Raw genomic sequence first — 15,305 nt, 5'->3', positions numbered from 1 at the left:
GTGGGATCCTCCCGGAACCGGGGCACGAACCCGTGTCCCCTGCATCGGCAGGCGGACTCTCAACCACCGCGCCACCAGGGAAGCCCTAAAATTAAAAAAAAAATATTTCCATCTTCTAATCTGATCAGTAAAACAAACGGTATATATAGTTTTGGAGCTAAAATAGGGGCTCGGTTCTTATTCAAACAGATTCTTCTAAGACATAAAATTCTTGGAAGGTGCTCAGACTCGTGCCAAAGAATATTGTTCAAAATCAGATTAAATTTACCGTACTCTTATCTCCGAAGAAAGCGATAGATTGGGTGCTTAAAGTACAGTGCTAATAAAGAAATATGTCAGCAGCCAGTCTGCCTATTCTTTTAGACGTAATTCCATAGAATTTAATCAGAGCCTGTAGATCAGGTGCATTCCCATTTGCATATGCTTCCTCTACCCAGTCAATGCAGTCTGCAGTCTGCTTATGCAGAAACTGTTTCCACTTCCTTCCATCTGATTTGGTAACAATTCTAGACGTCCACAAAAGTTACATAATGATTATAGCCGCTGAACCCTTGAATTGCTTAGGAATAGGTATTTGAAATTTATTTTGCCTCCAGCTTGTCTTAAAAATCCATTCTATCAGAAATTTATTTTTTAAGTTCTTGAGTCCTCCCTGACTGGTAATACATTCAGAAGAAATGATGTCTGGGTTTTTGCATAGTGATTCCATGTGTGAGGGTGATTCCCAGAACCTTCGTGGTAAGAGAAACCTTTGATAATCACTTAGTTAAATCCTTTCACTTTATCCCTGAGGACAGCTGAGGCCCAATGAAGCCAAATGGGCTTCTCACATGCAAGCAGCAAGATTCTGTGATGCCAGGGTAGAGGGCCTTTTGGAGGTCAGGATCCCTGACATCCTCAACTTTAATGTACAAACAGATCTCTTAGGGATCTTGTTGAAATACAGATTCTTATTCAGTAGTTATGGATGGGGGCCTGAGATTCTACGTGTCTCCTAACAAGATTCCAGGAGATGCTGGTGCTATGGGTCCTTGGACCCCACTTTGAATAATAATAAGGCTTTTACGCTAAGAAAATCCATCTAAGTGAAAGTAAACAGTAGCGAAAGGAGAGTTCTGGTTCGGTTATAGCTGATAATTCCAAAAAGGATTGGCATACCTTAAGCAGATCTAATGTTACTGCACCAAATATTCTATTGATATATCACCTTATGATAGAGATAATGCTAGTTTCCTAGGAAACATCATCTCAGGATTTGTACGAATCAGAAAATTGGTTGGGTAAGATTTTTGATCCCCTTCATCTAGTTGTCCTCTGACCAGTGATCTCAAAAGTGTCATCCTAGATGCATAAACGGCAATCTTCTAATAAATGCGTTTCTTCTCTTAAGGGACTCATGATCTCTCAGCTATTTGTTAATTTCATGATCCTTAAATAATACGTGCATTTCTTACCTCCAATGGTTCTCTCTCCCTCTCTGTCTTCTCACACACACACATACCATATTCACATATCTTATACCATGTTCTTTGTATGAAACAAGTGGATTATTGTGTGATCAAATTAAGAATTTAAATTTTTAAGATGAAATGGTCATTATAGAATATATTCTTAGGTCTGAAATTACCTACTTAATTATAGTGTATGTCTATATGGATTTATATAGTCCTGGTTCAGAAACAAATATACAAATTAAAAGCCCACGTAGGGCTTCCCTGGTGGTGCAGTGGTTGAGAGTCCACCTGCCGATGCAGGGGACACGGGTTCATGCCCCGGTCCGGGAAGATCCCACATGCCGCGGAGCGGCTGGGCCCTTGAGCCATGGCCGCCGAGCCTGCGCGTCCGGAGCCAGTGCTCCGCAACAGGAGAGGCCACAGCGGTGACAGGCCCGCATACCACAAAAACAAACAAACAAACAAACCCGTGTACTTCAAAACTTTTTATGTCAAATAAGTTATATGGAAAACAAGTTTCCGTATATTTTTCTTAAATTACCTGTGAAGGCCCTCTTACTGAAGCACGCAGAATGACATCTTCATGAGAAATGACCCAACCTCACAGGTTATAGTTCTTATTTCTGTATTTCTCTAGGCAGATCTTCCTCTACTCATTGAAGCAAAAATATTATAAATGAAAATAACCAGTTCATTAAAAAAATATATATTTTGAAGAACTGAAAAAACTGTATCAATACAAGATGTTTGTTGTTAAGCTTGTGGCCTCTCCCGTTGCGGAGCACACGCTCCGGACGCGCAGGCTCGGCGGCCATGGCTCACGGGCCCAGCCGCTCCACGGCATGTGGGATCCTCCCGGACCGGGGCACGAACCCGTGTCCCCTGCATCGGCAGGTGGACTCTCAACCACTGCGCCACCAGGGAAGCCCCCAATATTATTTTTAATGATCATAATTATACTTTGTTTACCCAAGTACTTATAGGGCTGAAAATCTGGAACTGCTAGTATTTATTCTTACAAGCCATTCTTGAAATAGGTGAAGTAGATGTACCGAATCACTTGAGAACATTTTTTGGCACTGAATTTGGCTTTAAGGGAAATGAAAAAAAATCAACCTTATATTAGCAAAAATGAATCGTTTTATTCACATCTCTTTGATGCCAAAAAGATGGTGTTTATTTTTATTTACTCTGGAGAAGAAAGGGTTGTAAGTAAATCATGAGGTGTGTGCATGATGGTTATGGCCTAGATGAACTATTACTGATAATCATGGCTATGGTTGTGGAGCACCCGTAAGAGGTATATTTGCGTCCTGGAACTTTTTGATGACCCTATTTATTAGAGTATGATACTGGGTAAAATGAATCCATTCTGAAATGCTTTAGTTACTGGAGTGACAGCAACAAAAAGAGCAGTTGTAAAGGGCTTCCACATTAGGCACAGCCCCGTCACAGGCTTTAAGAACAGTATTCTACCAGGATTCTGGAACTTTGATAGGCAAATATATACGAGTGAGTAAAATGTAGATTTTATACAGTTTCAAAACAATTTACCCTAAATGCAAAATGACATTTATTAAATACTTCAGTAGAGGAATAACTGTTTAAATTTTAGAAGTGTATTTGCCTTTGGCTTGAGATAATTGGATGAAGTGAAATTCGTACTCATAAAAATCTGCCTCTTCCTTTCACCATTAAAAATAAGACCTAATTTGTAATATCTTTAAAACAAAAAGAGATGTAGTTTTTCTTGTCAGTAATCACTAGGGCGTGAAAGAGCTTGACTTCTATTGTAGTTTGTTGATTTCACTTATAAAGATACCTATGAAATGAAGTACAAAGTGGTGTCTACAAAAGAAAAAGCTCAGGATCGTTTAAACAATAAAAGATGATGGTGGATGGAACCTTACAAGCTCTTACCAAAACCGGTGTTTGAACATAGTGAGTCGATTGATCAGTGACAACTTCAGAAATGCCCAAGGGAAAATGACTTAGCTGCCCAGAACTTGCCACTTCTTTTCAACTTTTCAACCTCACTCTAGTTATGAAGACTGAAGCAGACAACAGAAATCCATACCCCCCAGTTTTCACGGGACATGGTTTTCTAAATGTTTTGTCTTCTCCTTTCTTTTGCGTTGTTCAGCTACCAGGTCATTTGTAGGAGCCTCCATACTGCATAGGAGGAACACTGCCAGTCTGAAAGTTCAGTGTCTTTAGCGTTCGATATCTTATTACATTTTTACCCTCTAGGTGCCAACCTGGATTCACTGGAGCGAGATGTACTGAGAGTGTGCCCATGAAAGTCCAAACCCAAGAAAGTATGTTAAAATAATCTGAAATTTGCTTTCTCCCCCAAACTACAGCAACAATCACTACCGCTTGGTGGTTTTACAACTCAGTTGTGACTGATTCCTTTTGTTCTAATTATGGTTTAACCACTCAGGGCGTAAACCCATTCATTGAGACCTTGTTTAACTGTGTCTCAACACAGACCCCAGTGGTCATCAGTTTTATAAAAGAATGACCCATCAGGATGGTCGGTGATGCTGGTGATCATGGCGGGCCGGCCAACCAGAACTCCCTTCCTTCCAACATTTTGGACCAATGCTGTCAAATAGAAAACCTAGTGAAAGGAAACATCTGCTTTCACTTCAAGTGACTCCCTTTGAGAGAATGCAGTCACTTAAAATGCTGGGATCTTTCTATCATTTCTGTCCGAATTTTTAACCCTTTGGGGGAAACGCCAGAGTCTAAAAGCCACCATTAGGACAAAGACTCAGTTCCTGAGGGTGAACTCACCAAGTTCAATCAAATGTCACTGAAGGAGCTTCTTTCTAGCATATATTCACCTCTTCTCTTTTTCTCTGTTTTTTCTACCATTGTTTTTTTTGTTTCTTCTCTCAGGTGCCCAAATGAGTTTACTGGTGATCGCTGCCAAAACTACGTAATGGCCAGCTTCTACAGTACGTCCACTCCCTTTCTGTCTCTGCCTGAATAGGAGCATGCCCAGTCGGTGCTGCTTTCTTGTTGCTGCATCTTCCCTCAGATTTCACCTAGAGCTAGATGTGTTTTACCAGGTCTAACATTGACTGCCTCTGCCTGTCGCATGAGAACATTAACAAAAGCAATTGTATTACTTCCTCTGTTCATGACTAGTTGGCTCCCAGATGCTCATAGGTGTGTGAGGCTCCGATGTTTCTGAAATTGATCTTGAACAATGTGATACAAAATGATAGTCTGTATCACACAGTGCGATGATAATAAAGGCATTTAAAAGTCTCACTTTTATTGATAAAATAAAATCATTCCACTGGACAGTCCATCTTCTTTATAAAATGACCCCATCCTGAAAAGGATGTTCGCTAAGTTGTAACCAGTACACACTTGAAATGATGGTAAGTTCATTTCGGTTCAGAATGTGTTACTTCTAACAAATAAACAGAATAAAAAGAGTGCAGATGTTTCTCTTCATTAACCAAAAAGTTTGCATTTAAGTTTAAAAAAAGCACTGAGTAGGAAAATTAAAAACAAACATCTTATGGCAAAGGAGATAGCCAGGCTTCTATTGACCTTGTTTAGGAAAAAAGTGATTCGGGTCTAAATGATTTTTAGATGAATTGTTATTTATTTATGAATATTTATAGATGAATCATTTATTTATGTTAGTTAGTTATTCTAGTTTCAGTAATAATTTTAGGAAAATTGTTTTTTAAAAATATTTATTAGTTACTTTGAAATATCACAGTTCACTGCTAGATACATATTTTTTAATGAGAACTGGGAAATTTTGATTGATTTCTGTGGCTTCATGAAGTCTCGGACATCATTCCTAAAAGACCCAATTCACATTGTATATAATTGCACGTATAACTAAACTATGTATTTCTCCTGCTTTTGTGAACGAGGACTGTAGCTTTTAATTCTGGAGCTTTCAAAGCATTATATTTAAAATGGATTCCATATTGTTATCCATTTAGATCAAAGGTTGACAAATTTTTTTCTGTAAAGGATCAGACGGTACATACTTCTGTGTTTGCAGACCATACCATCGGTGTCTGTCGTAACCACAGAAAACTTGGCCACTGTAGCACAAAAGCAGTCATAAACAATGCATGAACTCATAAGCATGGCTGTGTACTATTGAAACTTTATTTACAAAAGCATCGTAATGGATTTGTCAACCTCTGATTCAGATTGTCAATTTCTCACCCCAAGAAATATTTCACATAGCGTATTAGGGTGTAAGTTCATGTAACACAAGCAACAGTGATAGCAATTGGTCATTTGGGGGCTCTAAAAGAAAGAATGAGAGTTGACTCTTACTTGTATACATGCAAATAATAAGATTCTGTTCCTTATGTATGTTAACAGACATGGAAGAATAAAGAAATTTCATATGCATTATGGGGCTATTAGGCCCATACTATTCAAACAACTTTTTTTTTTTTTTTAGTGAGGTGGTACTTACTTATTATGTATTTACAAAGGCTACAGGTCAAAAACTATGTTACAGACCATTTTATGTTGTGAAAAATTGGTAAATTGGCATTGCTAAATTTTCAAACACGGTCTCCCCTTTATTCAGAATCTTTAAAATGCCTTTAGTGGACAGAATTGTTCTCTCTACAGCTGTAGAATATTGTTACAAAGGTAGATAAGATGGAAAGTAAAAACAGAAGGTAAAAGTAGAATTTTACTTAATATAGTAATTTCCTTTTAGAAATGTGTTTGTATTCAAATGACATAGATCTAGCAAATCCATGTGACTCTGTAAATTCAATACATTTATATTTTAGAATTTAATGAAAATTCTGAACATGTGCATTGTACTTAAAATTTTGGAATACCATTGTGTACTGAAAGCAATGGTGAAGTACCAGATAGAGAAAAGCATTAAAAAATGAAGCTATTCCCCCAAAATGATTGATAATGCAGTGAGACCTGATGGTAATAACCTGAAAAAATGTTCTCAGCTTCTCTTTTAGACCATTTTCTCTTTCATAAGATATAATTTTAAAATAGCTACTGTGTATTTAATCTGAGTGTGAGTCCTTGAATAAATTCTTTAGTAAGCTTTCAGTGGCACTTTTGGAAGATGTCCAGGAAAGCAGCATTCATTTTTAACCTGATTTAACAAAGATTGATAGGAAGCACATTTATAAACAAAATCTGTAGTGACTATGCATCAGTGCTGCCTCATGTCTGGAAAAGCAAGAGCTTCCAATCAGAAACTGCTTTCCAAAATTGTCTTGCCCAGAGTTAATTTTCTAACTTCCATGTCTTAAATTCTCAATGTTTATTTCTGCAGACCTTCACATAGAAGGCAGGAAAATAAATGTTTGCTGCTCTGAGAACTTTATGTTCAAGTAACAATGAAGGCTACACAAAAACTTAAAAAGTGTTGCCACCATGGTAATGTTTAAAATTTACTTATTGGTGTTCATAAAGTTTTTGAAATGCATAACATACATTTTAAAAGGAAAGATATTCCCCAGCTTCAAAGAGAAACATTGTTCAACTTACCCAACCACATTTTCAGTTGAAGAATCACATCCTAAAAGAATGTACAATTTTTAAAATGCTTATTAACACATAACTTACATTATTAGGATTTAATACGGTTTGTCTGGTCAGGGTGTCGTATGGGACATTTATTGATTTATAAAAACTGATTTAAAATATAAAAGAAAGGAACACATGTATATTTTATAGAGTGTTCTTGAAGGAAGCCATTTTCCTTGAAATAAAACATATTTATAGTACTTTCTAGGAAGATATTGTCAAGGTTAGTCAGCTTCAAATTTCACCCTTCTTGACACTGAATTCCTACTTGAAAGGATTCTGTTCATCATTGTGTGTGTGTGTGTGTGTGTGTGAGAGAGTGCGTGTGTGTGTGTGTGTGTGTATATATATAGACAATCGATAATCAATTTATAGACGTTCTAGAAAAAAAGCACTCACAGCTTCAGTAGTTACAGGCAGTATGGAGCAAATAGGTCATGTATAAACTAACATTTAATAGGAAGTAATTATAGAATAGCCCAAATTATAGACTATTTTAAAAGAGTACAATTTTAGAACTTGTAGGCATATTCTCAGAATGAGTAAACTTAGCCTTAAAAGTATTTTTGAACCATAGGTTACTAGTGCCTAAATTATTTGTGTTGACTTTTCTAAATGTTTTTAAAACTCTCTGAAGTTATTAATTTCTTTATCAAACGTGTATCTTGCTGAAAGTAGAATAAAGACACACTCAACCTATGACAAAATTATCATTAACTCCAGCTGAGCGTTAGTGAGATTTCACTGTGTGTGTTTTTGTGAATGCATCAATACTTGCTCATGGCATGTGGAAACTTGGAAGGAAGGAGAGAGTTTCCTATTACGTTTCGAAGGGCTCAGTGGCAATATGGGTTGGTATATGTGAAAAAAAAAAAAATCTACATTTGTAAAGGTAAGTCGAAAATTAGAAGTCAGGTGCTAAATTGCTCCTATTTAGAAATGACATTGACAGGACCCCTCTAGAAACCTCAGAGGGGCAGAAAGTCAATAGGACACCTACCTCTTTGAGATTATTTGCATAAGGAGACCCAAGATGTTAAGGAATCAAATCCTGAATGTCTTCAGAGTTAACAGAAATTATAATTGCATGCATGGACAGTTTCAGTTTTTAAAAAAGTTGTTTTCTTGTTCTTTTCTCTAATGCAATTGAAAATTTAAATTAACCTACAGGTTAATCAGTTTTCTTCAAACTATTATAAAAATCCTAAAACAAAGGATTAGCGAGTCAATATTTAATAGTTTCTGAAGACTCTTAGATTTAAATTAATTTTTTATACTGCTTACTGCACAGCAGGAAATCACATGTAGAAAAGGAAACTAAATTGTTTACAGTAACCTTCGTGTTTTGGAATCACTAATTTAATTTGAAAAATGGAGTGGCTAGGCAGAAGTTCAATAGGAAACACATGATATGTAATAAGCCTAAGCCAACATTAGATTAAATAGAAAAGATAGAAAGTAATGACCGCTTCAGAAAATGAAAAGTGTTTGTGTATCCTACTTTTCTGACTCACAATGAAAGAAATGTAGCCACCAATAGTAAAAAATAAATTAGAGTAGTATTTGCTATGGGACTAGTGTGACTGATGCATGCTTCCTCTGCTTGTTTCCTTGTTAGGGCTTGTAGCCAGAAGAGATTCCAATTTTAAGTACCAATTTCCCTTTGAATTACTGAAATTGGAGCTGCCTGATATGAATGACTTCCCATGAAATGAGATTAGAGTTAGGCTCACAGACTCACCTCTGAAACCGTAAATGCAGTGATATGTATGCACGAGCATGCCGCAACTTCACTGAAGACGTAACCAAGCTTTCTGTGCAACTAACACAGACGATCAGCAGTGTTCACGTAGGCACGGGATCGCGATTCTCTTCTCTGGAAAGAGTTTCTGTAGTTATCTCTTGATTTTAACCCTTAAATTATTACTGACGCAGGAGGAAAAGGCAAGAGATACGGTTCTAGGGAGAAAAAGTGAGTCACTTTCTCACGTAAATGTGTGAGGAAATTTATGATCAGTTCTTCGGAAAATGAATTTTGGTATCTTGATGTTCCGAAGTTTATATGGAGGAAACAAATGGGGGCGGGGGGGGTGTCAGTTTGTCAAATTGAACGTTGCACAGAGGCAAGAGAAATCGTTTGGATTGGAAAAAGTTGTTAATTTTGCTGTGAACATTGTGCAACCAAAGTAACCCTACATCCTCTGGCTTTAAATTTATGAAAAATGTAGGTGATCTGCCTGAGTACCCTGGACTCAAGGCAAACGGAACTCTCTGTTATATCAAGTGCCTCTTTATCATTGTTACTAGATGCACTATGTATATATCTATATCATCTCTATATATAGATATAGATTTTTTAAATCTAGGAAACTTCATTTCCTTAAGAGGTGGCAAGTTTCTTTTTTTAAATCTAAATTCTTGAGATATCCCAGGAGCTATCAGAGTTTTGAGGGCCGTCAAATTAATCAGAAGTAAACCTACATCCATGCAGTAAGTGGCCCAAAGTAAATCTCCAGATATGTCTGTTCCCCACACTGTTGAACCCCTCTGCTGTTGGCAGACATACTTCATGTCTCCTTTATTCCACAGGGTCACCCTGTGAGGCATTTATCAATATCATAAGCATTTTGTCAACAAGAAATTAACTTGTCCAAAGTCACTGAACAGGTAAATGGCAGAGAAAGGACCTGAAACGAGGATGACTCCAAACATACTTACCTCCTCCTTTCCCTTCTCTATATGAGGGGCTTTGCTCACGTCCAAACTGATGCTTCTGTAAGAGAAATACCCCTCTACCACATGTTTTCAAACTTAACAGATGCCTTGTCATATTTGGGGGACTGTCCTGGTACCTCTCTAATCAGTGACCAAGGGAAGAAAGATAGACCACAGAACCCCTCTGTTGGTTTTTATCCTGCCCCTCCTTCCCACCTGCCTCTCCACCACCCACGCACAAATAAGGAAATCCTGAAGGGCCGCACATGATGAAATTTGGTTAACAACTTTTTGTTTCAAGAATGGAATGGGTCCTTTCCAGAGGTCTTTGGTTTTTTTCTGTTTGTTTTGGTTTTTCAGCCCCATTTCGTCACTTGAGCCTGTGCAGGTTCTGCTGGTCCTGCAATCCCTGTCCCTCGTCAGTCAGGTCTGCCAGGACTGTGGGCTGTGAGCACACAACTTTGAGTCCCTTTCCCTGGGCAGCCCTGCAGCTTCCCTGGGTGCCTGTGCCCTTCAGCTGTCATCTGGGCATTGGAGCTAAGCACTGGGAAGTGATCATCTAATTGGCTCTTCGTGATTTGAAGAAGTAGTAAATTAAATTTAACTAAAGAACCCAGGAATTGCATCCTCCCCCCACCTCTTTTTTCTTTTTTCTTTTTTTAACCCATTGAAAAAGTGAGGCATTCAGAGCTGTCCTATGCCACACAGGAATTATATGGAAAACTGGAAGCAGGCTCCAGTGCCCCGTCTGGCTTTTTGAGCAGAAATGTTTGCTCCTTGTCATGTACGTGGTGGAGAGAGTAGAAGGTTTGGAGAAAAGGAAATAGTTTTTTAAAAATAACTAAAGCAACAAGAAATATTAGAGCATAGCTATATAAATCCATTGTGATGAAATTTTCCAACCAAATTACTTGGCTTCACCTCCTAGCTCTGCCACTGTGTGTCTTTGGGCAAAACAATTTCACCTCCCTGGAACTTCAAGTCTGCCTTTTGAAAAGAGAAGAATGAAATAATGCCAAATGCTGTCTCTGATGATAAATACAGTATTCTATGCCCAAATAATGAAACAGCATAGACGAGAGTTCAGCCGTACAACTTCTCCCTCAGTAAGGTCTTTTAAGGGTTAATAAAGACACAGTGTGCTGGTATTTGCGCACCTCTTAAAAGAGAAGTTCCCTCTGTGGACTCGTGGGGGCGTACCTGAGCACTGCTTCCTTAGCCATCCGCCGTTTGTCTGTTCAGCGTGCACGCACGGAGCCATAATAGTCGTGTGTAATGTGTTTTGGACTGTAGTGTATTGCTCTTTTCTGAAACTTTTTCCCTTTCTTTCTTTTTTTTTTGTCAACTTTCTGCATTGGCAGAGCATCTTGGGATTGAATTTATGGGTATGGACCAATCATCATTCCTTTTAGCCTGCAGAATTTAGAGCCTATGAGCTGAAACCCTTTTTATTTTCCCCCCCTGTCTATTCTTCCCTTTCAGTTCCTAACTAATTTCCTTTCTCTTTAGAAGGGATCATACAGCTATAACAGTGATTTCTTTGCCTTCAATCTATGGTTAGTTTACCAACATGGTACTGAGTGCACCAGCTTTTAGATTCCCAGTTTTCACTTAGAGTTTAAAATCACCTTACCTGCTGCAAATTCACATATATCCCATGTTCTCTGACCCACTGGTTGATCTGGCCATGCTGTTATTTCCGAGCTGGGGTACGTTGGAGTGGTTTATAAGGCTGTAGGAAGAACCAAACCAGAAGCCTGAGAACAGAAGAAGCTTTACATACATCAGTGTAAGAGCGCTCCACGTTTTAGGCTGATGGGAGCTTGACATACAATGTAAAAATCATCTATTAATGTAGTAACATCTTAATCTGCAACATATTATATGCATAGACTTGGATTACTCTGGTTTTCTGGAGATACTCAAGCACTGCTCCAGTCGATTTCATTATCTCATGAACAAGGAAATAGAAAACAGAATGAAATAGCCTTGTGCTATTTTAGTTGGAAATTCTAGCACTAACAGAATTAAACTTGAGTCACTATATCCCAACAAGTAATCAAATAGACATTTTCACACTGCAAATGTAAAATATCTCCTATGAGCATGTGAATTGGGGGCAGACTTCTTTGGAAAGCCTTCACCCTAAAGAGTTGGGAGAAAAGGCCAGTCTTGGGAGGAAGGGGAAGCCATTCTATTCTTCCAGAGGCTCCACAGTGCAGGCCCCCAGGAACGTGACCGTTGGTCAATAAAGGAATATCTGGTCCCCCACCAGCTGGTGTCAGTGACATCATGCGGTGAGTTTCATTTCAATGATAACATCACAGTCTACACCTAATGTACTTCCCATAATTTGTGGAAAATCAGGTTGTTACAAGCTCTATCCATTCCAGGGATAGAAACTCAATTAATTGCTCATCGCCCCCAAAAATATTCCAAGAGAAAACTATTCATTTGATGGGAATAGCCCCACGTTCACCTGAGTGGTCCTTTGCACATCAGAGAACGTCACCCAAGAGTAAGGAACACAAGAGGTCCCACCAACATCCCGCAGGGGGCGGGTGGTCTACACGAGGGGAGTTATCTATTCAGGTTACTTTCCTTGGGATAAAAATTATCCCACTTCGAAAAAGACTTACTGGCCTTACCTGAAAGGAAGAAAAAAATACCACCGTCACCTCCCCTCTTCTAACAGCATCTTTCCTGCTTTATCACTTTAGGGTATAATTATTAAATTTAATATTTCTCTTCCCAAACAATGAAGTAGGGTGATGGATATTTCAGATGTATAACCTCCCTCAATAAGATCTGAAGGGTTAGTAAAGGCACACTGATGTGGTACCCACACCAGGGGTTACTTTGGTAAGCTTAAGGTTTGACCTCTTAAGGGCAAACCTTCCAGAGGTTCCAAAGTCCCCAGCCAGCCAGAACATTCCATCCTTAAGGAAAATCCGACTTTAAAGGTCAATTAAAATTGAGACAGCCAAGGCTTCTGTCTCTTGGCCTAGCCAGATCAGTCTGAAAAACATGCTTGATCTGGTTCATTCAATGCATCCAGCCAAACCATAAAGACTCAGAAGTGTTGCAACTCATTAATAAGGCAGATCCGCCAACGAGCCTGATGGATTCTTTTTTTCAACGCTGCCTCTAATCTGTTCTTGTCCTATTGACCCTGTCACACTAGGAAAAAAATAAGGGGGGGGGAGGGTTTTTTAAAAAAAACTCATTGTTTATATTATTGTTCATCAGGTATTTCTCCTGGAACACATTTATTTTGTGAGGGTCACCTGATCTAGTAAACCACTGGAAAATCAGAAACTTAGACGAAAAACATTTAACGCAAACATGCTGATGTGAATACAGAACCCTGATCCACATCTGTGTTCTAGGGGCCTCGGTTTTAATTAGTTCATTTAGCACTTTTCTTTTGCCCTTTGGCCTTTACTGGGCTGCCTCTCTATTTCCATGATTGACTTTCCTGGAAAAACTGTGTCTTCTGACATAACCTAGGAAGAATGGGCAAGTCATCATATACGATTTGTTCACAAACCCAAATTAGTCTATTTTATAATTAACAACCACCAAAAAACTTGCCAAAGAGTCCGTGAGAGGCACGATGCCTTTCCCCCTATGGCCCTTGGCTAGGTCCTCTTTTTGCAGTGTGCAGAAGCGATTTCCCAGGTTTTTCTAAAGACAGAATGGGAAGATGGCAATGCTGCCAAGTGCTTGCCATTTGGAAAGAAGAAAAAAATAGAGTAAGTGAAAGAGGTATAGTAGGGTCTTCATCTTCTAGGCAATGATACTTTTACACTTCTGGTTTGTAACCAGTTCATCACAACCAAAGGATCCCTGCTCTGTGTCCTGCATCCCTGGAGAAGGACCAGTGGGGCGATGCCTTTGCTGTTTAGACTTAGTGCTGAAAACTGATCCGGGTGCCCCGTCCAGGCGGAGGCCCCAGGGGCATCAGCTCACAGATTAACACCTTATGAAATTGAATTCCCTGTCCTGTGTCTATGTGGGAGGGGAGGTAGGAGGCAGCAGACACTCGCAATTAACATACAAGCATCCACGTGCCACGTCCTCATTTGACTTTTGCGGCACAAAACTACGTGACACCGCTCTATGTCTCCTGGTCCGTTGTCGCCCCGCAATGCATCAGCTGCACCAGCTGCTTTGCTTTCTAATTGTGGCTTCCACGTGACCGCCAGTCTAGGTTAGGAGTTATGCTGTATGGGATAACCCTTCCAAATCTGCATCCACCTTTCCTCCCACCCCAGCACCTCCTCCCTCTGGTTTTCTTTTATGTATTTATTTTTCCTCCCTTAGTACCAGGCATGCTGTGCCAGGGACTTCAGATCGCTCCTTCACTTCTTAACCTTGTTTTCCCTCCTACCTGGCTTCCTCCCTCTCTCCGTCATTCTGTCAGCCCGTCTGTCCTCTCCGTTTGTTTCTTTTCCACTTCCAACACTTTTGGTTTGTTTTTGTATAATCTCTGCAGCATTCTGGTCTCTTACTTCTTTCTCTTCCTCCTGTTAATAATAATCAGTGCTCTTATTAATTTGATTTGACAATGCTCCTGACCTGTTAACTGGAATTTCATTACCATGGGCTTGGCTTGTAGGAAATGTTTTGTTTAATGATAAAGTCTACTGTATCATAGAAATTACATTGCACTTTTTCATTTCAAGAAGACTTCCAGCGACTTGCCCTCTCTCGGCAGAGAAAAAAAGTGTGGTTGCTGAGACAGAGAATGTAAACTGAAAATGTTCCATAAGGCACCACGTTGATGTCCAGATAAGAGACCTTCATCGGTGAAATATTCCCCAGTTCTTGACCAGCTTGTTAATCAGAAGAGCAAATACAGCTCACACCGCTTATTATGCATCTTTCTCATTGAACTCGTGAATATCTCCCAATAATATGTGTGATTGGACTGGTTGGAAGCTTAGCTCCTAAGAGGATCAGGTTCACCATTAAATCAGCCAATCTTGTTAAGAACCTGACCTACCATAGTCTAAGCAAGTTAGCCCCACAAAACCCGACTGGCAAATAGAAAGCCTTCCATGAAGCAGAAACTGCTTGCACTGGGGGTACAGCAGTACCTTCACCTGAAAGTTCTAAGCATCCCATCTCCTTAGTGCAACCGACATTAGCTAATTGGCCAAGTTGGTCAATGCAGGAGAGTACAATCTATTTCAAATCATGTATCATTTGTGCCAGTGGTTTTGTAGTGCCATAAATTAGGTCTCTAAGTACAACTGGTGAAGTAATAATAATTGTTCCTCAAAGGACAAATCTTCATCATGGCCCAGGACGGGACGATCCCACCCATCGTATGGGGTTTCTCTGATACAGTGCCCTGCTACTCCCTGTCATGGTGCTTATGTTTGCATTTTACTGTTAAATCATAGGGATCCTGCATCGGTTTTGTTGCTAACTACAAGTCAAGCTCATGTTTGCAAATGTCTTTGATTTTCTTTTTTTTTTTTTTAAGTTAGAAGTGGCTCTTTGTAAAGACCACAGGAATAGGAAATAGCTGGGAAATCCAAAGCAGCTCAGGGGGAGGGAGGGGGG

At 39.3% G+C, this 15,305-nt stretch overlaps 1 protein-coding gene across 5 annotated transcripts in view; it reads left to right on the top strand.

Annotated features, from left to right (window-relative positions):
* The window catches only part of NRG1 (neuregulin 1), a 215,602-nt gene that overhangs the window by 191,133 nt on the left and 9,164 nt on the right, over positions 1–15,305 (top strand). For 3 of the 5 annotated variants that reach the window (XM_024765024.1, XM_024765023.1, XM_024765025.1), the window contains 2 exons: positions 4,359–4,417; positions 11,093–11,116. In XM_024765024.1, coding sequence (XP_024620792.1) covers positions 4,359–4,417; positions 11,093–11,116 — 83 coding nt within the window. Of the gene's footprint in view, positions 1–3,704; positions 3,773–4,358; positions 4,418–11,092; positions 11,117–15,305 lie in introns of all 5 variants that reach the window. The other 2 variants (XM_024765026.1, XM_024765027.1) reach the window with 2 other exon arrangements.

The sequence above is a fragment of the Neophocaena asiaeorientalis genome, unplaced genomic scaffold, assembly GCF_003031525.2.
Source record: "Neophocaena asiaeorientalis asiaeorientalis breed wild unplaced genomic scaffold, Neophocaena_asiaeorientalis_V1.1 scaffold14, whole genome shotgun sequence".
Lineage (NCBI taxonomy): Eukaryota > Metazoa > Chordata > Mammalia > Artiodactyla > Phocoenidae > Neophocaena > Neophocaena asiaeorientalis.
This window is presented reverse-complemented; position numbering and strand designations above follow the sequence as displayed.